Source organism: Notolepis coatsorum, assembly GCF_963971535.1.
Source record: "Notolepis coatsorum genome assembly, chromosome: 4".
Classification (NCBI taxonomy): domain Eukaryota; kingdom Metazoa; phylum Chordata; class Actinopteri; order Aulopiformes; family Paralepididae; genus Notolepis; species Notolepis coatsorum.
In genome coordinates, this window is record NC_140168.1 from 144,620,144 (window position 1) to 144,645,565 (window position 25,422).

The 25,422-nt window shown below is 42.7% G+C and overlaps 1 protein-coding gene across 5 annotated transcripts; it reads right to left on the reverse strand.

The window, feature by feature from the left end:
• Positions 1-1,314: 1,314 nt before the first annotated feature.
• On the reverse strand, positions 1,315-11,955 carry LOC311227196 (Y-box-binding protein 2-A-like). 5 transcript variants are annotated; one of them, XM_084312752.1, is made up of 10 exons: positions 11,812-11,955; positions 9,125-9,188; positions 7,265-7,298; positions 6,420-6,509; positions 6,072-6,305; positions 5,502-5,587; positions 4,587-4,806; positions 2,719-2,835; positions 2,354-2,420; positions 1,315-1,890 (listed from the first exon to the last, which is right to left on the reverse strand). In XM_084312752.1, exons 1-9 carry the CDS (start codon positions 11,894-11,896, stop codon positions 2,394-2,396), a joined length of 957 nt encoding a protein of 318 aa, XP_084168878.1. In that variant the 5' UTR covers positions 11,897-11,955; the 3' UTR covers positions 1,315-1,890; positions 2,354-2,393. The 5 variants fall into 5 exon arrangements, with proteins under 5 accessions (XP_084168878.1, XP_084168876.1, XP_084168879.1 ...); XM_084312750.1 differs by having other exon boundaries at positions 2,354-2,423; XM_084312753.1 differs by having other exon boundaries at positions 1,315-2,423; positions 4,587-4,803.
• Positions 11,956-25,422: the final 13,467 nt, after the last annotated feature.

The window sequence follows — 25,422 nt, forward strand, 5'->3', positions numbered from 1 at the left end:
TTCCTACTTTCAATTAAGCATTACATCACGCGCAGGAGTGTTTTATGAGAATTAGAGCATGCCTAGGGGTGGTCGTTGCTCTAATTCTCATATCTAAAGATAAACTCTAAGCATAACCGACTTCGAAAGAGGGCCTAAGCATAACTGTTCGAAACAAGGCGGACATTTTCAATCAATCAATCATTCCAATAACACATGCTCACTTCATTAGATGGCATGCCCTCTAATGGTGAAGTCAGCGTGTTATTGGATTGATTGAACATTTTATTAACAGTGAAATGAGTGTCCTTTTGACGAATGGCATCTAACAGACTTCCCGCGATAAAAAGTTGTTCCACAATGAGTCATGACCAACCAATTACATAATCCAACATTGTGTAAGCAACTAACACATTCCACGTGACAGAATCGTTTTTGAATGAGTCGTTATGACCACATCCATTCGTAAAGATTGTCCGCCATCTTGGTTTCATTTCTAAAAACTCGAACTGGCGGAGTGATCGGTTGTGGGCGGGTTCTGTGATCACGAGCGTGTGTTATGAGAAATAACCACGTCTAACTTGACCGTTTCAGCCAATCAGAATCAAGAAATGTGCATGCCATTGTATAACCATAAATATTGCCTTTTACATTTGATAGTCTCAATGCCTTATGATATCCTCCACACTAGGAATTAGAACATTCACCACTTTAGTCAACTTTGTAACACCCGTGCCGTTCCCGGTAAAAAATTACCGCCATAGGAAATCAATGGGTGACCCTAGACTCAGTTCATCCATCAGTTAGTCCACAAGCACAAATCCACCACAAAAACCCTTCAGACTGAACAATTAGGAGTCTACTCCGTGCTTATGTGCCTATGCGAACCACACACATAATGCATCATATATTCTCACAGACCACCTATATGTAGCTTAAAGGCTTATGTGCCCATCCCCCCAGACTAACCTGTTCCACATTACAAAGTAAAGAATTAGGTGTTTGTTATGGGAACCGGTATCTTATGTGCCCATAACCCCCATGTGAAAGTAAGGGGGGGAAACGAACATGATGAAAAAACCCAATACATTTATATGAGAAAATAGATCTTTTGAGGATCCAGGGGACGGCCATCTTGAAGTGGCTGGGAGTGTTCTTGTTAAGCAACCTTTAGAGACCACTCATACCAATGTTCACACTTTTATCACAAATTGAACAATTGTAGCACTTATCTGCTCCACTACATGTAACCAACCAATGGAAAAACAAGGACAGGTTCCTGAGTTTTGCAAACATAATTTATTAAGAATTTTTTTCTTGGTAAATAACATTGCACATAATCCCCTCCAGAAGCATACAAAAATAAGACAAAGTAGAAAAGAAAATGACAAATCTATATTAATCTAACCAACCCCCAGACTTGATTAGCAAATAGGGGGGGCAGCTTTGGTCTTTCAAATTGCTTGGGGTGGTTATGGAACTAAACTTCCACTATGCACCACCCTTGCATACCTGCTTGGTTGGCTTTTCCCTAGTCAACAAACTTAAAAATTGAGGCTGGTTCCTCTATTATATATATATATATAGTTACTACTGGCTCTGCCCCCATCTCAGTCGATTAAAATAAACTAGCCAGGGGGTATTACAGGATTACTGGGAAACCAAGCAGATTTTAATTCTTAACACTCCAAAAGATGTACTTCCAGTTTTTCTAAATACACACACATCCCCCAACTCCGTCCCATCCTCCGCCTTGCCCCATGCTCCTCCCCCTCTCTCCCAAAGTCTAAATACGAGAGGGCCGTGAGGTCGGGTGGAGGGGTGCGAGGACGAGGGACGTGCCAGGGAGGGGACAGTGGTGCGTGAGTGGTGAAATGGGCCCAGTTCCCCCCAGTCTACCAACCCTGGGCCCTACAGAAGGACAGCAAGGGAGAGGGGAAGTAACATGGGTGGGGAGACAGATCAGGAGAGACGACAGAGACGGAGACAAAACAGACGGACAAGACGTTAGAACAATGAAAAACACTAACATTTAAGACTAAAAACACCAAAACATATGAGATTTCGGTCAGAAATCTGGGATCGCACAGAGGGGAGCCTCCGCTGCCTGGTAAACAAAATGAGCCCTGTACTAAAACAGGAGGCTTTATCATAAGGTTGTGGACACGTCTCTTAAGGACAAGTCTCTGTAAAGAACCATTCGTCCTCTGGACTCTGCCATCCAGTCACTGGTGCCATGCCACCATAAACCCATTTGTAAGAAACTTAATAGCCAATTAAACTAGTGATGTCGTCAGACTCTACCGGCACCCGAGACCCTCCCGGCCCACCCTGCCCAACCCAGGGGCGAGTCAGCCCAGTGTGGGAGTCCCACCTCTAGTCAAGGGTCACACGACACCGCCCTCGCACCCAAGTCACTCCGATGGCGCCGTGGGGGGGGCCTGCTGCAGCAAAGAGAAGGATTTTTAGAGTCACATACACATTACAACCCCCTGAAAGAACTCTTGATAATGCATTTAAATACGTTTGCGGGTCCAAAATGATGTCGTTTACATGTTGCCTGCATCCCCTACTTCCCATTTCTCCACGTGGGATGCACCTTACAAGAAATTAAGATCCACTGAAATCTATAGCACCTTTATATTCTCACAACTACAAATCTTAATTTCTTGTACATTTAGTAGTGCGTGTATGTATACATACATCAACAAGAGACTGAACAGTTAAAGCAGATCTTACCTCAGGTGTTTTGGGGGGTTGGGGGGAGGCTGCGGGAGAGGTTTTAGGGGAGGTCTTGAGGTCGGCTGGTTTTGAGGTCTGAGGGGGGGTACCAGGGTCCGAGATCGACGTCTCGTTCTGAAACAAATCCAATGCATTTAATATGAAAAATAAGTGGACAAACAAGAACTAACCATTAACCTCTTTTGCCCCGACGGGTCTGGTACCGGACCCAAAATGACATAAATCACATCAAATCTCTACAGACAGTATGAATTAATGTTGCGTTTTTTCAAATGTAGCCAAGAGTAAAGACCCTAACCCTGTCAAACCAGCAGTCAGTGTATATGTAAAGTGTTTAATGAAATATGAGTTTTCGAAATGTATTCACAAAGTAGCGAATATCGACGGAAGGAAATGTGTGCCGCCATTTTGTTTGTGGTCATACGAGTAGAGGAGACTCTGGGATTTCGACGTTGGAATTTCGAAAAACGATACTACGCAGCTCATGCCAGCCCCTGTCAATCATCAGACTTCTGGATTCACTTCTTATTTTTTTGGGATTATCTACCACAAAACTGAACGTTATTGGCATAAATTAGAACGCAGTTAGTTTCTCTACCTTTCTGTGAACGTCTAGCAAAAAACGGCATTGCAATCTGATGAGAAATGGCAGAGGAATCTACATAATAAAGTAACTGTACTTCCAAGTAATTTAATTCACGGTTCTTGCTGCACACCTGGTGATACTAAAGCCAGATTGAACTCTTGCCATTGGAAAGAGGAGATTTGGCCCAATCCATAGATGTGCGACTTGGCTATAATAAGGTTGGCTATAATAAGGTCATTTATAGGCCTGATATTCTATAATAATATTTCAAATTCAGTACTGTATCTACAAAACCTTCCGTTTAATTCTCTTCCCTTTATTCATTTGCTTAAGATTTTTTGTACACGTGATAAGGTGCTGAACAAGCTCAGTGGCAGTTTTTAATGTCTGGTCATTTTAGCATGGTGTTATTCACTGTCAAAGATGCAAAGAAAAATCATAATTTATATTCTCCTTTGTTTCATCACAATTTACTCAATCCTAGTAACAGACAGTATTTCTGACACTGGGAATACATTCCCAGAGATCCATAGATGTCGCTATATACCAAGAACATGCAAATGGCCCTTGTAGAAGTGGAGCAATCTTCCATTTACTTATGCATTTTTAGGCAGATTTTCAGAAAATAGGCTAGGGCTCAAGAGGTTAACTGAATGCGGAAAATATGGAGTGATTTAAAAATATATTGCAGCTTTACTACACATTGATGTAAAAAATATAATGCCGCTTCACATTGATGTAACATCTAGCAGGACCCAGGTGTCATGGTTCACAATCTAACCAGCCAGTTAGTCAGGACCTGTTGGACTGGTGCCCTGTGGTAAAATCACTTAAATTACAATGCAGTGCATCTTGGACTAGCATTTCTTCAGAACACAGCTTGAGCCTCCACTCTAAAGTGATAGTTATGCCAGGTCCTACTGCATTTGAAAGCTGACGCAGGTTCCACTTTTTTTTAATACCAAATGGTAAATTTATAGTGCTTTGCAATTATTTTCACTCACACCGACGATGGAGGCAACCATGCAAGGTGCCAACCTGCTCATCGAGAGCAATTAGGAGTCAAGTTGCTTGCTCAAGCAGACTTCAACACGCAGTCTGGGAATCTAACTGGGAACCGCCAGTGTCGGCCCAGAATATCAAATTACTGCATTCATATGGCCATTATTCATATTTTGGCATCACAGGGTCAATATAAGGGTTACTCCCAACAACTATCCCATGTAATTTTACAATCCATTATCTGAACTGGGGTAGATCAGCATCATCCATAGCCGACCTCTTGGTTTACTTTAGAGGACTCCGAGTTCCTCTGTCTGCGGCGGCTGAATTGCCTCCGTGGTTTCTGGCCCAGGCCCTCAGCCACCTCCCCGTTGGTCTGCTGGCCCTCAGGGGCCTCGGGCTGCCTGGCCTCTCCCTGGCTCTGGGCGTCTGTCGGGGCAGCTGCCTGCTGACCCTCGGGACGCTCCCCGGGTGGCGGGCGAGGACGGGAAGGCCTGCTGTCCACAAGAGACAAAGACATGATAGGTGTAGATTACATTTACATTTAGTCATTTAGCTGACGCTTTTATCCAAAGCGACTTACAAGTTCTGTACGACAAGACATCAGGAAGAGCACAACTCTATCAGCTGAGTAACAATGTTCATCAAAGTGTTGAGTGTTACAGTGTAGGTTAGTATATTAGGACAAGTGCATGACAGTAAGGTTAGTTAGATTAAGGGGGGGGGGGGTGCAGGGGACATGTCACCCTCAATATTAAGAGGTAGATTTGTCCCCTCAAAATATAGCTAATCTAAAAGAAAATAAGGTGGTAAAAACATTTATATATCCTTCTTACCTGCAACTATAGAATAAATATTTGAAATCAGAATACTTGAGCCTTACTGCATTATATTCGGTAGGTACCCGAATGTTGTCTTCATGCAGGAAGTGAAGCGTTTGACACTAAATTTCCTTGGGGAGGACACCCTAATCCCCCACTTAGTGTCGCCGGCGCCCCAACCCCCCCCCCAATGTTGAAACCAAAGCTACGCCCGGTATATTAATCATCACGACATCTAGAGTCCATGCAGAAGTGAATCATGTTCAAGACAGAAAAAGAAACCCTCACCACTCACCTAAATCACTGCTATATTTAGACAACAGACAGGAAACAGTGTGATGGGACAATTTAAGTAATGATGTCAGAGTCACCTGCGGTATGGAGTCTGGAGTCTGCGTTGTGGCGGTCTCTGCTGGCCGTTTGGCGCTACTGTGTCCTTCTGCTCTTTGGCGTCTCCCTGGCAGAGAAAAGAGACATGTCTCAACTGATGGGAGGGCTTTGGGATAAAGACTTGAAAAATGCAGATTAGACTGCATATAATGCTCTGTATGATGGCGTGTACAATAATGGTGTATATAATATATAAATCTCCCTTTTATCTATATACATATCGCTTACCAGTTACGCTGCTGGCCAGTACGACTTACTACAATAGTGTACTGTACATGTAAACACAACAACTCTGTACATACATCCGATTAGCACTACAGTGTTATATTTTATATCCAGTTTAATCACCTGTACATTGTATATTACAATTACATTTGCACTCTGGTTGGATGCCATAGTTATTTTCGTTGTACTGTACGACGGCATTAAATTTGAATCTTGAATGAACATTTCAGTCTCTAATTCTGTGGGGTTTGGGGCTGAAGGCACAGTTCCCCTGCTGGTGGTAAAATTCCATCCAACCAGAGTTTTAGTACCAGTTCAAACCGAACCTCTTGTCCGTCCTGCCGTGGTCTACGGGGCCTGCGGCGGCGCTGCAGGACGGGCGTGGCGGCGTCTCCGTTCTCCGCTGGTCCCTCGCCCTCTGAGGTGGTGGCTCCTTGGCCGTCGGGGGTCCGGGGACTGCGGGGGAAGAAGCGGCGGCGGAAGCGCCGTTTGTTGGGCGCGTATCGACTGCCTTTGACGGGGACGCCGCCCGGACCGGTCACGTTGGCTGCTTCGGAGCCCTGCAGGACGCCCCAAGGTGGGTAAACGCACGGCAACGGGAAATGGATAAACTCAAGGGAGTTCTTGGAAGGGAAAGCAGGGATCCTTACCTTTGGTGCCTCAGGGATTCTTACCTTTGGTGCCTCGACAACGTCAAATTCCACAACTTCCCCATCTCCCACACTGCGCAGGAATTTCCTAGGATTGTTTTTTTTTATAGCGGTCTAAAAAAAAAAAACACCAGATGAGACATCAATGCCCTTCCTCTTAGACATTTCGGGAGGAGCTTTTATTTATTTGTCTATTTGATTGGAAATTAGAAACATCATAAAAACAAAATCATGACCCCAATTTGTATTCCTGAGGATATCACCTAAAAGCATTAATTAAAAAAAAGTATTTCCAAGGTGGTCCTCGATGGAAGACATAACACAGCACATAGCCTACTAGGAAGAACTAGAGTTTCAGTACCCCCCCCCCCCCCTACTCTAGCCCTGGAATCTGATTTTCTGGCCTATGGCTGCTGAGCCATTTGCTTTTTCCATAATTTAGCCTTTACCTTTGTTTTAAAAATGCTTTTAGTTTGACTTTGCTTGGTAGGCAGAGGTAGTTCATTACAAAGTACAACACCAGTGTAAAAAAATAAAAATTAAATATAAAATAATAAGGAGCTTCTTGTCATCTTACTCCTAACGTTAGGAACAATGCAATACATAATTCCAGCTCTGGTGTTATGATTATGTAGCTCTTACCATAACCACATGACCTTTCAAATATTAAGGGTCCCCGTTGTTAACAATGTTATACATGTGGTTTAGCTTAAGTTGCTTTACTCTTTTACCTACTGGTAATAATAGTCCTACTTCTTTTCTTTTGGTCCTATACGTGTCCCGAGAGGGGCGTTTAGCATGCATCTACACATTGTTCTGGAGCCTTTGGGAAAGACCACTATACCATTAGAGATGCAACTAATAATTACCTGATGAACAAACACATCCTCTTTTGTGTCGTTCCTGCAAGAAATAAAAATCTGTTATTGACTCAAGTCTTGAGATCAGTCCTCCATAGATACCATTAATTTCATCTCGAAGGATCATCGAGCGCTCTCATTTACAATGACAGAAATAAAACGCATAAATACACTTAAAAAAAAATATATATATAAAAGGTTACTCTTGATCAAACAAAGATGAATGTCCCTATTGGGATTAATAGTGCAATAATTGCTTTTTCACCAAACTTCACTTTGATGATCAACATTTTGGGAACCCTGGAGTTAGACAAGATGCAGCATACCTTTTTCTTCTGTGCATGCAGTAGGAGTAGGAAGATGTTTGGAACTAGGCTAATGGAGGAACCTACTTCCAGTGACTGACGCTAAGCTAGGCTAACGGTGCGTGTCTTCCTACTCCTACTGCATGCACAGAGAAGAAAAAGGGTATGCATCTTCTTGTCCAACTCCAGGGTAGATTCCAAATAAGCTAATTTCCCCAAAGTGTTAAGAGTTTTCCTTTAAACTGCATATAAAGTAGGGGTGGGAAGATACATCGATCCAGATCGATATATCGATCTATTATCAATTATCAAATAGGATCGATGCAACGTAAAAAGATCGATTCATATTGCGATACTCTTATTTTGAAAATCCCCTCGTAAGCATATCCACCCGGCTGCAACAACAGTAGCTCAGCGCAGCTCAGCGTGTGTAGACGTTAGATAGCATTGCTTCAGAGTCCGCCTATTTTGCCCGAAGTAAGTGCCTGTTGTTTTTTCCCCCACAAGGGGTCAAATGCATCCAACATGCTTTCCATCCTCGCCATTCCTTTATGCCCACGTTGCGTTAAATACCGAAATTAACGTTGCGTTAGCGTGAGCTAACTAAGCTAAGCTGATAGAGCGATAGAGATGACAGCAGAGGTCCACTAGGGACTGGGAAGGAGGGGGGGTTACTGCATTCTCGAGATAGCCCCACTATCTGGCCGGTATTGCACCTTCTGACTCCCAATATGCCTTTTCCAGCCAAAATACAGCGCTGTGATAGGATATTAATATAAAAAAAAAAAAAACAGTGAACAGGAGGTATATTTGTATTAAAAACAATAGTTTCTCATTTAAATGTCTGGAAGAGATCAAAAATTCAAATGTCAAATGATATTTCCATTGCCTTTTTTTTGTTGATTTAAATGTTACTGATTGTGTTAAATGGGCATGTAATATCGTCTCATATCGATCGCAGGCACCTGATCGTATCGTGGCAGACTTGTGATATCGGAAAATATCGTATCGTTGTCCAAAGAATCGATATCGTATCGCATCGTGATGAAACTGGTGATTCCCACCCCTAATATCAAGACATTCCATGTTCCTGGGGCACAGAAGCTAAAGCAAATTTTCCTAATTCAGTGCAAACTTGGAACTGTATAAATGTAAAAGCCAATCATCAGAGCGAGTGTGACAAGGTCCAAAGCCCATGTCTATAAACGATGTCTGCTAATCCACAACAGACGAAAACAGCTTCAACCCACGACCTTCCTTCTGCTAAACATAGGAAAACGTGCATTTAAAATGTAAAATCATCAAGCCAGATGCAAAGATATTTATATAAGAAGTCTTTAGTTTCAGATTACATTTAACAATTATTTCTATACAGCCTGTGCCATATTGCAGTTTTTTTTAAACTATAGCCGTTTAACCAAGATTCATCGCATCCTTTTTTCCCCCTGGGGTGAGGTCTTACAATCTATAATGTAGGCGAAGTGATGAGCTTGAATCGTACAATATATGGCAGTTTTACAGCCTACAGTTGGAAGGGGTGGTAAATCACAAAGTAACATTGTACCTGTTAATGAATCCATATCCATTTCGCACGTTGAACCATTTCACTGTGCCATGGACCAAAGTGGCTGAAATGACAATAGAAGAAGTTTAAGGTGGGCATCAACAGGACTTTATCACAAACTAGCTATATTAAAAGTAGACGTTTCAAAAAAAAAAAAAAAATCCAAGATGGCACCGAGTTGCATCAAGGGGTAGTCTGAAGGAGTCTCTACTTTTCGTAGCTCCATTTCTGCAGACGGCTCTCTGATTGGCCGAGCGTGCGCATGCGCATGAGCCGCGACAAGCTCCTCTAGCCAGGAGTCGAAACTCCGTTAAGCTCCAGAGAGAGAGGCTGAAAACCCACAGTTCTTGCCCGACGGATGGGAGCTGAATCTCGGATCCGAGTTTTCTGATGAATAGCCCCAAAACATGGAGGTCGCGAACGCAATTTATACGCATGGAAGTATTGATTACGCCATAACGAATCATTAAAAAAATATATCGTTAACTGGAATATGTTGTGGGTGCCTTTACACATATGTTGGATTATGTAATTGGTTTGTCATTAAAAACCGCTCGCATCGCCGGCTTCGCTGACCAGAGCTCTCAGATTCAAAGTTTTAATTGCAGCCTGGAACATACATGTTTCGGAACCAATGTGTAACTACTAGACAGTTACAATATAACATTTATATTAATTAACCCAGTTAATGCCTTTAGAGAAAGAGTCTGGTGGTCAATTGCTACGGAAATGTTGTCCTACTAATAATAACTAATTCCTTGGTCAATAGAAGTCTCTGTGATACTTTCTGAATATGATGGGAACATCAAATGGGCAGGCCGTGAAATAACATAACGTTACAATGTACAGTTTCTGACAGCTGGCTGTGTTGTGAAATGTGCATAACGTTATGAATAAACCGCGAAGTCACGCGAAATAACGTTATACGCGAATCTGGTAGTACATTTCTTTTTATCTTCTTGATATGATAACATTACATCCGCCTTTTACCGCGTGACGAGCTAAACCAATCAGAGAGGGGCTTCGCTCAACCAATCAGAGAAGGGTCTGCAGAAATGGAGCTCAACCAATCAGAGAGGGGTCTGCAGAAATGGAGCTACGAAAAGTAGAGACGCGGTCTGAAGGGGGGCTGTGACCCCATCCAGGAGGCAAAAAAAAGCCATTTGCCTCATTTCCAAATAAGGTATTTGTTTAAGTACAGTGTATACGTATACAGTATACACTGGCCCCTTCCATCGTTTAGTGAAAGCCCTGGTAACGCAGTAATGCCCAAGCTAGCATCAACAGGACCTCATATATACACATGCAAACTAGCTATATTAAAATGAAGACGTTTCAAGAACATAGAAACTGGACTCTTTACAAGCATGCAGTTTATTAACAACAGTAATTATACCCAAGCTAGCATGGTCACTGATGAGAATTGGGAGCCATGCCTGTCAATCTTTAACCAAAACACTAGGAAAGCATGTGTCCCACTAGGTCAAGAGGGAGGGCTTGTACACAACAGGAGCCTATTGTTGTGATCACATTCTCATTAGGTCAGAATTGCTGATGTGGAAGTGTTCAAAACTGAACATTCCACACCAACAGGACACCTTTCTATCAAATTATGTCCAATTGTAAACAATTAGGCTACTTGCAATGGATTACACCCCCCCCCCCCTCCCATTATATTCCCAATACGTTCTCATATGAAGTAACTTTTACGTTTGTCCAAAAGGCTAAAAGAGGAAATAAAGAATAGTCATAAAGAAAAGCCAATGGCCTAAAACAGATAGAAGTGATTTGCTTCCATTGTCTCCAAATGACTGCACGTGTGTGCGTGCACTCCCTCCTCATAAAAGCACGTGACGGTGATCAAGTGATACATGGAAAATATGGTAATATATTATCCACACAGATGGCCTACATATAAATTCCTACATCCAAACGAAACTAAAAAAAAAAAAAAAAAGTAGAGTTATGTTTCCTAATTGTTCAGTTCAACCCGGCGCGTCAGGTCATTCAAGGTAACTATACGTCATGCCCCATGAGGTTCCTAAAATGAAACTGGGCTTTATCGGGTAGGGAAACATCAAATACAATTATAATATATATAAATAAATGTCTTGGAGAACACGGATAATGAATTGTGAAAGGTTAACAAGTCCATGCGTAAAATGTAAGGCACGTGTTGTTCCAAATAAAACTAAACTGGGTAAAATTGCCGACAGTAAACAACATGCAGTACAATAAACTTTGCATGGGCTTAAATATCAAACCGTATCTCGTCAACGCAAAGATTGGATAATTGTATCACGTTATCCCAAATAGTTCTCGTTCGTGTCACTCAGCTCGGCCCAATTAAGCCATTGATTACAATGATGACCAACGTCCTGGCTGTCACCAAAAGTTTGAACTCCTCTACGTTTCAAGTTCTGTTTGTCATATAATGTACATTAGTGACATGCATGGTTCTGCATGAGCCCCCTGAGAATGTGCTTCTTCATACAGTAAAAGTTAAGAATAAAGACCAAACACTACATGCACAAAATATACAAACTAAAGTACAAAGTGAACGAATGCAAACAATGAAGTACAACATGCAGACGTTTTAAATGCAGTAAATGTAGTGATGTATAGTGCGACGCACAAGTGTTAATTAAAAGGTATTTAAAGTGGCATGAGTCATTTACATTGCCTACCTATAATCTTTCTCTCGGGTTGTGGATTTTCCTCCACCGGTGGTGGTGAAGGTGGGGAGATGATCTGCTCGTCGACTTCGGTCATGCTCTCTCTCTCTTTCTCTCTGGAATAATAAACGTGTGACTGTGTGGCGTCCCCCTCCCTTCTTCTATCCAGAGTTGTCTGTGCACTGCCGCTAACATTTTATCCCGACTTCCCGGCGAGCGGCCACGTGGAAGCCGCGTCATTGGTTTTCACGGCAGCACGACGTGGAATCTGATTGGCCGAACGCGGCAGGTAATTTCGAGTGCATGAGAAGGTGCATGAAAAGGTGCATGAGAAGGTGTATGAAAAGGTGTGTAAGCACTGCAGGCATACATGTAGGTGGTGTTGAACTGATTTCTCAGATTTGAATAGTTGGCAGTGTTGCAGATTGTCTGGCAAAGAGCATATCATATGTTTGTGTGTTTATGATAGGAATCTAATAGTTAGAAAGCATACTGTATATACATTTATATTCACAGCATATAAATGTATATATATATATATATCTGTGACTCTGTCTGCAATTCTGAATATACCTGCATAATTTATAATCCTTCTATAAACCTACTTATACACCTGCAACCCATATAACTCTGTATGATAGCATGTACAATAATGCTGTATATACCGTATATATATTTATTTATACTTACAGATATAGTTTACGTTTGTTTTTTTTGTTTTTTTACCCAGGGACAGTGCACATAATGAACATCTTCAGTTTCCACATCAATGTAAATGTGCCAGAATTGAGCTAATTAGCTATAGTTTCCATCTGTAGTCCCTGCCTACCATGCATGTCTTTAGAAAGGCCCCCTGCTGGGGTTCGAACCCAGGACCTTCTTGCTGTGAGGCAGCAGTGCTAACCACCTTGCCACTGTGCATACATATATCTGTCTGTACCTACATATAATCCTTTTTACATATCTGTATATACTATATCTATATCTGTACATATCCCTTACCTATACTCTTACTAGTTACGCTGCTGGCCAGTATGACCTACTATGACATTGCCATACGATTTCTCTTAGGGCAACCATCTTGGAACCACCTAAGACAAACTCGCAGACAATTACACCCGGATTCACCAACGTGTGGAGAGGCCTATAGTGGCCAAAACTATCCCAACTGGGATGCCCACAATGAGGAATGTTACTCATTGACAAACATGAACACGCGTTCCTGTTGACCGCATTTGCATACAGACACGCCTCCGGCAGCTCCTTATAAAGCCAGCCAACAGAGCTGTGTGCAAATGAAATCGCAAAAATTACGACATCAAGAGTTAGACACATCTGTCCAGCTCATTATAATGCAACTGACTATGATGGACAGAGGACCCTGGCGAACTGTTGTCGACGGCCTATGCTCCCCCAAAAGGAGCGATAGGCGTAAGTAAGTAAGTGACTATGATGGGGCATGTGGAAATGGTGGCCGATATAGGTAGCGGAAGCGCTTTGCGACCGATCAAAATGAGATTAGATTAATGTATTGTCGCAGTACTGTATAGTCTACGTGCGTAATGAATGAATGCAGTAGGCTTATATTATTCTAATTACTTGTTTTATTAGGAGATCACAGATACTGCGCTATAGTAGTATACAGTAGTAGTAGTATGGTACGCCTGACTCTGGCGGCCTTAATATGTGTACTGTACTTACTGTACGTATAGGGCAGAGCATATAGTATCTACTAAATCCTAATGAAACAAGTAATTAGAATAATATAAGCCTTAGCCTACTGTTCATTAATTAGACATGTATAGGCTATACAGTGTGCGTGTGTGTGGCGCAACAAGACTTATGGAGTATTCATACAGTCTATTCCACTATAGATATATCCACACGATTAGCTTTAGTTCTTATTTATTTATCCACTGTCATTTGCAGTGTTGGTGTAGTAGGCTACATAGTGTATTTCAATATCTGTTTTATTGATTAATGATATATTTGAAAGAATGCAGGTTATAGCTATATAAAACGACAAATGTTTGTCCCATTGTACCAATCAATGGGATATATTGCATGTTGGCTACAGTATAACCTGCATTCTTTCAAATGTATAATTAATCAATAAAACAGATATTTAACAAATAAGAAATACAAATGCCACAGAAGGCATTAAATAATTATTATTTTCAATCATTTCACAGTAATTGCATAATTGTGTTTGAATATCTGAGTAATTAAGTAATTATACATTTGTCCAAAATAGCTGGTTCAGATATGGTTAATCCAGCTGCCCTATGATCAGATGAATCCATATTATTTATTTTCGGACATCAAATGCGTCATTGAGGCATGATTTTAAATATAAAATGTAATTTTTTATCATACAAATATTATCATATTTATTTAAATTATGATTAATTAATTCCAAGGAGGCCTGTAGAGTTCACTATGATTCCTCCCAAATAAAGCCCTTAACTCAATCCGCTGCGCTACCCGGCCGCCCATCGTTCTTTTATTTGATATTTCCATTCATTACAGGCACACGGATCTGGGTTAACATGGGGAATCATCCTGAGAATGCCAAAGTGCAATACCGGCCACATCCACCAAGGTGGCAGTATCGAGCACCCTTTGTAACCTTGTATCTTGGCCTGTGGGACGGCCAAATGTCTCGGGTTTCATTTTTCCTTGTCGGGCGAGGCGAACGGTTCTCCCGGTTCCATTGAAGCGCGTAAAATATCCCGACCCATATGTTGTGGTGGATTATGCCGTAGAGCAAATGGACATTGGATGTACCAGATGGCGATCAAACAATTGGAATATTATTTTTGGAATACTCCCGATCACAGGTAAGCACGATCTGACGTCAATTTTAGCTTGATCCTGCAATGCTTTTATACCGATCGGGCTGATAAGCGTTTTTAGTGTTCAATATGAATGCCGTTACTGACAATCAAACAATCAGAAACGACCCCCCCCCCCTTTTCATGCATTCATGATGGAACATAATACCTATGATATAGATATAGATATTTGATTTCGGAATAATAGCATGTACAAGCAAGACACGGCAACGTCTATAGTGGAATTGACGTATATGGCTATAACTCAGCATTTCGGGAATTACCCTAGACCACTCTAAAACCATACTTATATTCACCACAGTATAACACAGGAACGTATGGATGGAAAAATGTATTATTTTTCACATATTGAACGATAGATAGGTGATGTCAAATGGGCCATAGTATTGTATCCATAGCTATAATATAGAATATAGTTATAGTCCTGCAAACACCGCCACGTATTCCTATACTTTAGAGCGTCAGTCTTTTAACAACACATCACGCATATCGCTCCGGCGCTGATTGAGTTAAGAACACGGAGCACACCAGTCTGTCAACTTAACTGCTCTTCAGCGCTCCTAAATCCTGCTCTTAGTTAGGGCCGAATCCAAGACAAGGGACGGTTGGTGAATCCCAAAATCGGTCCGAAAATGTCTTAAGTGGCGCTAAGAGCACATTTAGTCTGATCTTTTGTCTTAAGTCCGTTGGTGAATGAGACCCCAGTGTCTTTATACCTGTATCACTGTACATATAAATACTACAACTCTGTACATACATATGATAGCACTACACCCAGTTATATTTTATACCCCGTTTACTCACCTGTACATTATATATTACTGTTCAAGTTTGATTGATTGATTGATTGAAAACTTTATTAACAGATTGCAGAATGGGTACAATACAGTACAGCTCAATATACACAATTGTTAAGGGGATACAAACCAGAGAAAGACTTTCGTCTTGTTTACATCAGGGTCCCCCATTTTCAATTCATCATGACATATGACATACATGACATACAGATAGACAGCTACTGCTACATCTATACATTTATGACATACCAGATTTACAAATACAGTACTGTTTGTGATACAAAAAGAGTCTAAAAAAGAGAGTATATACATTTGATGTAAACTGTACATTGGAGGAGGTTGGAATACAGGGGCATTGCAGGTAATGACATGTTTGTGTTTCACTGTTGCACTACTGTTACATTTGTACTCTGGTTGGATGCCCAAGTTATTTTTGTTGTACTGTACTTGTGCTGTATGATGACAATACATTTTGAATCTAATCTAATCTAATCATCGGCTATAGGCCTTTAAGTTTGGACAGATGTAAAGTGACTTTTCCCCCCAAATGGTCTGAAGTTAGGGACTAGTCTGAAGTCGAAAATGATTATGCTCTTTTTATGTTAAACAACACAAAGCCAAGCTTCTGTGACACAATACTGGCATACCTTGTATTGCATGACGGTCCCTGTCATTCAGGCGGACATTTCGGCTGGTGCTGATTCCTCGCCAGATTAATCAGCACAAACAACCCAAGCCGCCATGTTTACCGGTGGCCGCTTGCTTCACGTTCCGTCTCTCTGCCCCCCCCCCCCTGTACCACACACTTAAACCTCCATACCCCATTATACCCCCGCCCCCCCTCCTCTCGGTGAACCTCTGCACATAGGTCATAGTGCTCTAGTTTCACTGGGCTAAATTTAACACAGTGGCTCCCAGAACTGCCAAGTTTTGCCCGGCCTAACCGTTGCGAACAGACGCCAAAGTGAAACGCCTCTTTAAATAAATAAAACTCCATTTAGATGGATTTATGGCAGTGGAAACAACTGTAATCGAGATTGTATATACTTGAGAGAGGGAGAGAGAGGTTCCAAAGGTTATCGATCCAGAGATTAGAAGATTGTGCACACGCTTCGTGACGAGAAGTTCCAGTAGCCCTCACAGCTTATCTCAGGACGTCCCAGACAGGGATGTGAACACAAGGTTTGAAAACAAACCAGTCATACTGTACTAATGTGAAATTGTGAAATTCTTTATTGCCAATATTTATTTTGTAACATATAATATAACCAATAGGGAATACAGACCCTCATCTGCACCTTTGTTTACACTGTTTATTTTTCTCATATTTTTATATTCAGATCAAATTTTATTGCCTATATTTATGTCTTTCTATTACCCTGCCCATACCTGTACTTCCCCTCCCCCTCCCCCATGCTGCTATGACAATTTCCCCCAAGGGGATCAATAAAGGAATATCTTATCTTATATTATCTTAAAATAACCACCAATCACTGCTGGACTGCACAAAAGCCACCAAGCCAAGCAGCCATTTTGCCTACACGTTTGTTCACACACAGCAAGTCTTTTGTTTCCAAGGGATAGTTTACTTTTTTCCTTCTTACCAATGATGATGTTGGTAAGACCCAACCCACGCTGTTCCTCATAGCTCATACTAACTCCGGCTAGTTAGCTACGAACGGATGCAAAGTCAATGGGGTCGATTCCTGTCTGTACAATCTGACTGGAGCTCACTGAAATCTCCTTTGTGTGCACTGTGTGTGGAGTAAATTGTCAGTGAGCTTCGGTCAGCTTGTACAGACAGACAGGAGCTCGACCCCATTGACTTTGCATTGGTTTGTGGCTAACTAACTAGCCGGAGCTAGCATGAGGAATAGCATGGGTTGTGCTCCAACTAGTATTAAAAAAATCTGAACTACCCGTTTAAGAATCATATATTTTGCACTCAACAGAAGCATCGTCCAATTAAGAGGCGCCGTTGATGTGTTACTAACTATCTTGTCACCGGAATCTTCTCAACTGACGGGAAAAAAAACGGTTGGAAAACCTTTCTCATCCTGATTGCATCCAATTGGTGTTTTCAATAATGATAAACCTGCAGTTTTTTTTTATCGACTCTGGAGTCCCTATTTATCTAATGGTTTGCATATAAACACCATATTTATGAACACCCTTGTATAATCTCGTAAAGATAACTCGTGCGAGGGCGGTCGGGTGGCGTAGCGGAGATTGCGCTCGTCACCAATGCAAGAGGCTGCGGTCTCGACTCCCGGAGTCAGCATTGCCTGCGGCTTGGGCCGGTCATCATACTAACTCGTTTGGCTGAGTTAGCGGGAGGGAAGTCGTGGGTGGTAATCTGGCGTTGTGGACAGCGACACCTACAGGTCAGGTCTGGGCGCCTGCTCAGCGAAAGGCAGGAAATGGTGAAGGCAGCGTGACCTCCCACGTGTTACGCTTCACCAACGAGAGTCCTCGCTGCCAGGTGAGAAGAGAGCCACTGGCTGTCTCCACATGTGTCGGAGGAAGCATGTGGTGGACTTCAGGGTTCCCTTGTACCGACCAGTAGGGGGAACATGCGCACAACGACCAGGTAGGGGAGGGGGGAATTGGCATAACGACTAAATTGGGATGGGGAGAAAAAGAGAAAAAATCGGAGAAAGAGAGGATACAAAATTAAATAAAAAAAAAGATAACTCGGGCGTAAATCTGTGCGCGGTGGCGTGCCACCAGATAGCAGAACAGGGTTCGACATATATATAACGGAGCCAGGCCCGCAGGATCAAGTACAGGGTGGCGTGGATACAGAACAGAACCATTCCAGAGAGATAGTTTCAAAGACACGATGCGGACCAAACATCAAACTCTCATCGCTTTGGACATTATTGTCATAGGTCTCTCTGTGTTCGTGGTCCGGCAGCCTGAGCCTAGAATTAAAGGGTGAGCGTGCATGCGCAGTGTGAGCTCGGGCGTGGGTATTCAATAGCATAAAACTGCAGTGCCGTGGGAGCTCCAGTAGCTCACCGCGTATCTCGGCGCTACTTCGGCGTCGGGGACAACCGTGCGCGTCACGGATCTGGGGTACACGAGTTCGACTCCCGGACTCGCCGTATTTTCTCAGAGTGTCTTCCCCTAATCTATATCCCATTCAACCTGTTTCTGTCGGTCACGCTTGACCAAAAAAAAAAAAAAAAAAGCGATAAACGCTAAAAAGAACCAGCTGTCTGGTCAAAGTTAAAAAAAAAAAAAAAAAAAAAAAAAAACTGCAGTGCCGCAGCCCCATACATAGGAGGGGCCTGTACTGTGCGTTGGGGGCCTGTACTGTGCGTTGGGGGAGTAGGGTATATCTGCAGAGCCGCAAGCCCAACGTTTGGGCGGGGCTTTGTGGCTTGGACTAGGTTTGAGATTGGGGCTTCGTGGCTTGGACTGAATGAATGAATGAATGAAAACTTTATTTAACAGATTGCAGAATGGGTACAATACAGTACGGCTCAATACATACAATTGTTAAGGGGATGCAGACCTGAGAAAGACGTTTGTCTTGTTTCCATCAGGGTCCCCCATTTTCAATTCATATAGACATTTATGACATACACAACATACATGACATTTATGGCATAGGGACATAAATGACAGAGTATATACATATGATGGGGAGGGGACTGTACATTAGGAGGGGGTGGGTGGGTGGGAGAGAAATATACATACGGCGGGGAGGGAATATATACATGCGGTGGGGAGGAGACTGTCTATTAGGAGGTGGTGGGGGTTTTGGGCATTTACGGTGGCCAGTTTCGAATTGCAGCCTCCCGTAGGTGCTCTTTAAGAGCGGTTTTGAATGTGGGCAGGGATTCACATTCCTTTACAGCTTTGGGTAGGGCGTTCCACATTGTTGTGGCATAATTGCGAAACGTGTTTAGTCCTAGTTTAGACTAGGTTTGACTGTGCGTGGGCGGGGCGTCGTGGCTTGTACCTTGTTTTGTACTACTACTACTACTGGGCATGCGGATGGGGGGGGGGGCTCTCTCGCTCGCTCTCTCTCTCTCTCTCTCTCTCTCTCTCTCTCTCTCTCTCTCTCTCCTTGTTTACGACATACACAACATCGTCTTGTGTTACATTTGTGATTGATTGATTAGAATGGGTACAATACAGTACAGCTCAATACACACAATTGTTAAGGGGATGCAGACCAGAGAAAGACTTTCGTCTTGTTTACATCAGGGTCCCCCATTTTCAATTAATCATAACATATATGACATACATGACATACAGATAGACAATACTACTACATCTATACATTTATGACTTACCAGATCTACAAATATACAGCACTGTTTGTGATACAAAAATAGTCTAAAAAGAGAGTATATACATTTGAGGGGGAAGAAACTGTACATTGGAAGAGGTTGGGTAAGTGGGGTGGGGGGTGGGGAAAACTGAAACATTTGGTTTCCTTGAGGTAAATTTCACCCCAGCAATTTAAACCTCTAGAAAATTATTAAAATTGTAACCAAAGTTTGTGTCTGGGGTGCACAGGGTAAAACAATTAGATTTTAGAATATTTCAGATAATGAAATTAAATGTTTATCATCAACTATCTAGTTAGTATTTATAGGTACATTGAGTCCATCCTCACCTCCATCACACTATGGTACGCTGCAGCCAAGGACAAAGGCAGGCTGCGGCTCTGCAGATATACCCTATTGCGTTGGGGGCCTGCACTGTGTGTTGGGGGCCTGTACTGTGCGGTGCACTACTGCGCATGCGAGAAACAAAGTCAAGTAATTCTAATCTAGTCTAAGGGTTAAGTTTAGGCCCTCATCCAGAAGAGGTTAAGTTTAGAGTAACAGTCAGGGCTGGTAATCCAATTGATATACAGTTTAAGATAACAATTCTAGTCTATAGACAATAGGTTGCATTGAATGCTTTATTTGGTTACTCCTAATCCAATTGATATTCAGTTTAAGACAAAAATATTTGACATTAGGTCCTATTTTCCGTATGTTACTTTATGTTCCGTATGTTACTTTATGTTTCTAGTGTCCTATATTATATGTTACTTTGTTTCTCGCATGCGCAGTAGTGCACCACACAGTACAGGCCCCCGACGCACAGTACAGGCCCCCAACGCACAGTACAGGCCCCAGGCGCATAATACAGGCCCCAGCGCACAGTACAGGCCCCCGACGCACAGTACAGGCCCCCTAACAGAGTTGCAGTTCTGCGTTTGGTTTGCGCGATCTGATTGGCCACTGACGTTTTTTTCAGCGCCAATCGCGTTACTCCTAACAATCGCGCCAGCAGGCTGTTACCCTAACCCTAACCTTAACCAACTAACCCTAACCCTAACCTTAACCTTAACCAACTAACCCTAACCCTAACCCTAACCTTAACCATAACCTTAACCAACTAACCCTAACTAACCTTAACCCTAACCTTAACACATTAACTGCCACGCTTATATCCATCAATGTTTGATCACTGCCACCAGTCTAAGTCTATGGAGATGTCGCTTCCGGCTCCAACATGGACAGTCGCATTTTACCCAGCTCCCGTAACCAACGCAACCAACGAAACAGAACAACAACAAAAAAGGTATTTTGCGCATTTTCTACTTTCCCTCCTGTGGATTATGGACTTGTACCTGAATTCACAACTCAAGCAACAACTCCAGACAGAATTGGAGGGTAGCGAAAACGCTAAACAGCAGTCCCATTGCGACTTCTACTTGTTAACGGGCATGGAGAGGAAACATCCAGCCTTCGGAGCCACGACTATCCACACAGTACTTACTGCGAATCCGGAATGAAAGAAATTACCCCCGACTGGCAAGTGTAATAAGAAATCAATGTTTTTATTATATCTGCTCATGTCGGGTGACATACACCAGAACCCTGGACCCGTAATGACACGGAACCAGAGACTACAGTTGGATCTGCTGACCCAAGAAGCGGCGGCCAGCTTCGCCAGCACAACAGAACAACTGCTACCCACACAGACGGCGGCTAACGACATGATCAACGGCAACATTCCTCCTCTACCACCTCTGCAAAAGAACCCATGAGAGGCCACAGCGAGAGGGAATGAACCGGGGTTCACAATCGAGGCGCCCAGCACGTCGCGGGGCCAAAACAGCGAGGCATCGCTCCTCACACCGGCGCCGGCCGTCGAGATCAACTTCATCCACGCAACTGACGCTACAGCCAGCAGTTGCACCAGTCGACCAGCAAGCGGGGTATGTGATTCGACACAAACCACCATTGACCTCATTTTGACCTCTGACAAGTCCATGATCTCCAATAAAGGGGTTAAGTGATCATTATATGATTTTCTGTACCCGCAAAAAGCTAAAACAGAAGGCCGGCTGCCCGGCTGTCACAAAACAGTCACATCTAGAGACCTCAAAACTTACTCTAGAGAGGCCTTTAACCTAGAACTGGGGAGCTTGGACTGGTCAGATGAACTCAGTGGTACACAGGTTGAAGAAACATGGCTTGGATTCAAAACCAAATTCACAACAATACTCAACAACATGGCACCCCTAAGAACCACCAGGGTTAAAAATCGCGCTGAGCCATGGATGCACACTGAAATACTGGCCGCTATGAAAACCAGAGACAAAAAATGCTCTGAACTTCATAAAAGTCAGACAAAGCTTTCCAAAAGCTCAAACAGTGAACTCCAAGCCCACATGGTTGAACAAAAAATTCAAAGAAACAGACGTAAACACCATGATCAAAACCGCAAAAAAGAAATTTCATCAATGACAAAACTGAGGAAAACAAAAACAAACCATGTGAACTTTGGAAATTACTCAATAATCAACTAGGCTGCAGTAAAAAATTTAAAACCAGATTCTCAAACATAAACATAAAGACGGACAACACGCTTATGACAGACAAGCTGGATGTAGCCAATTACTTAAACATCTTCTTCACAAACATAGCCACAACACTGGTAAACAAACTACCCTCCCACTCAGGGCATTATGGGGTAGAACACATAGTAGCATACTACAAAAACCTAGGGGTCCACAAAGACGACTTCAAACTTGAAATGGTAACAACCGATGAGGTACTCAAAAAATGTACCGCCCTCCAACCTAACAAGGCCACTGGCCATGACAACATCCCCTCCAAATTCCTCAGAGACTCAGCAGCCGCCATCACCCCAGTCATCACACACATAATAAACCTCTCTATAAAACAGGGACACGTCCCCAAGGACTTTAAAATTGCGAGAGTGACCCCTCTGCACAAAAAGGGCAGCAAATTAGACCCAGGCAACTACCGCCCTGTTTCTATTTTTTTTTTTTTTAAACTTTATTTTTTAGCGTTTATCGCTTTTCTGGTCAAGCATGACTGACAGATATAGGTTGAAACGGGATATAGATCAGGGGAAGACATTCTGGGAAATGACGGCGGGTCCGGGAATCGAACTCGAGTCCCCCAGATCCGTGACGCAGCACGGTTTTCCCCGACGCAGAAATAGCGCCGAGATATGCGGTGAGCTACTGGAGCTCCCCCTGTTTCTATTCTTACCTCCATCTCGAAAGTCATGGAGAAAATAGTCTACGAACAGGTCGAAAAGTACCTGGCGGAAAAAAATCTAATCTGCGAATTCCAATCTGGCTTCAGAACGTCCCACTCCACTGACACATGCCTCCTCTATTTGAACGACCACATCAAACAAGAGGTGGACGCGGGCAAATACTGCGGCATGGTCATGCTGGACCTACAAAAGGCCTTCGACACTGTCAATCACTCCATTCTGATTGACAAGCTAAAAGCAATTGGTTTTGATAGTTTATCAGTGAGCTGGATGCAATCCTACCTGGAGGGGAGAGAACAGATGGTAGAGGTAAACGGTACTCTATCCCCCCCCTCACAGTGAGCTGTGGTGTTCCACAAGGAAGCATACTAGGACCGCTACTGTTCCTAATTTATGCAAATGACATGTCATCAGCCTGTGACTGCAACTTGTTCCTGTTTGCGGACGACTCAGCCCTGCTGGTCTCTGACAAGAACAAGTTGCAGGTTGAAAAAACCCTCAGCTCGGAACTAGGCAAAATCTGCATATGGCTCGCTGATAACAAACTATCATTACACATGGGCAAAACAGAGTCCATTCTCTTCGGTTCAAATAACAAACTCAGCAAGACCGACGGCTTCTCAGTTACAGTGGGTGACAATATTGTCACAAGGAAAGACGAAATTACCTACCTAGGTTCCATCCTAGAGGCAAATCTTTCCTGTGACAAAATGGCATCCAATGTAATAAAAAAAAGTCAACCAACGAACTAGATTCTTGTACCGGATCTCCTCTCTGGTAAACAAGAATACCCTGAAGACTCTGGCAGGAGCACTCATTCAAGGGTACTACGACTATGCGTGCACCTCATGGTACCAAAGCACCTCAAAGGCGCTAAAAACAAGATTACAAACATCACAAAACAAACTGGTCAGACTACTACTTGACCTTACCCCCAGAACCCACCTCACCCCTGCCCACTTTGACAACCTAGGATGGCTTAGAGTAGACGACAGAGTACAGCAACTTGCAATGGGCCTGGTCTACAAGATACACTATACGACTAAGGTACCCATGTACATGTCAAAATACTTCCCAAAGGTCAGTGAATACCACAACCACTACACCAGAGGAAGCTCAACAAATCATGTTAAACCCAGATTCGGCTCAAACAAGGGACTAAACACATTTCGCAATTATGGAACGCCCTACCCAAAGCTGTAAAGGAATGTGAATCCCTACCCACATTCAAAACCGCTCTTAAAGAGCACCTACGGGAGGCTGCAATTCGAAACTGGCCACCGTAAAATGCCCAAACCCCCCACCACCTCCTAATAGACAGTCTCCTCCCCACCGCATGTATATATTCCCTCCCCGCCGTATGTATATTTCTCTCCCACCCACCCACCCACCCCCTCCAAATGTACAGTCTCCACCCCACCATATGTATATTTCTCTCCCACCCACCCACCCCCTCCTAATGTACAGTCCCCTCCCCATCATATGTATATACTCTGTCAGGATCTAGGGGTAACAGTACTGTATATTTGAATACCATTTATGTCACAAATGTATCAGTACTAAATACCTATATGTCCCTATTCCATAAATGTCATGTATGTTGTGTATGTCATAAATGTCTATATGAATTGAAAATGGGGGACCCTGATGTAAACAAGACAAACGTCTTTCTCAGGTCTGCATCCCCTTAACAATTGTGTATTGAGCCGTACTGTATTGTACCCATTCTGTAATCTGTTAAATAAAGTTTTCATTCATTCATTCATTCATTCATTCATTCATTCATTCATTGATTCATTCATTCATTCATTCATTCATTCATTCATGTTTGCCTTCTTTGCAGGGCTATAACTTTTTAAATTGTATTGCTAAATTGACATTACTATGGCCCATTCAACATCGATTATCTATCGTTCAGGATGTAGGAACGCTTAACTTTTTCATTCACACATTCATACGAAAATACTGTCTAGAGTATAAATATGTTTTTATCGTTTTCTGCAGTAATTCCTAGAACGTGAGATATAGGCATAAATGCATATATTAGATTATATAGTCAAGTTAGACCGCGCTCACAAGTTCTCACACTGGGTGCTGTAATCCCATAAAGTTCAGTATATCAAAGCAGGGTAGCCGGACCAGCACTCACAGGTTCAATGTTTTTTATTGGCAGCCTGAATCAAAAGCAGACATGTTTCGGACAATGTCCTTCATCAGTGGTATGGCTAGCACTGGAAATGCATTCAAGGTGATGGTTAAATACACCTGGCAGGTAAATGACACGGCAGGAAATGACATCACAACGCAGGTGTGCCTATGCAATATGACTAAATGAATGACCTATCAAATAGAGTCCAATCATAATTTATACATATGTATAGATATATCTATATCTATCATCAATAAATATTTATAAACAATAC

Coding starts and splice junctions, on each gene's coding strand:
- LOC311227196 (XM_084312750.1), bottom strand. CDS start 11,896: ATGACCGAAGTCGACGAGCAGATCATCTCCCCACCTTCACCACCACCG. Junction 6,510..7,264: donor AGGATGTGTTTGTTCATCAG/GTAATTATTAGT, acceptor TTTTTTTTTTAG/ACCGCTATAAAAAAAAACAA. Junction 2,424..2,718: donor AACCCCCCAAAACACCTGAG/GTAAGATCTGCT, acceptor TCTTTGCTGCAG/CAGGCCCCCCCCACGGCGCC.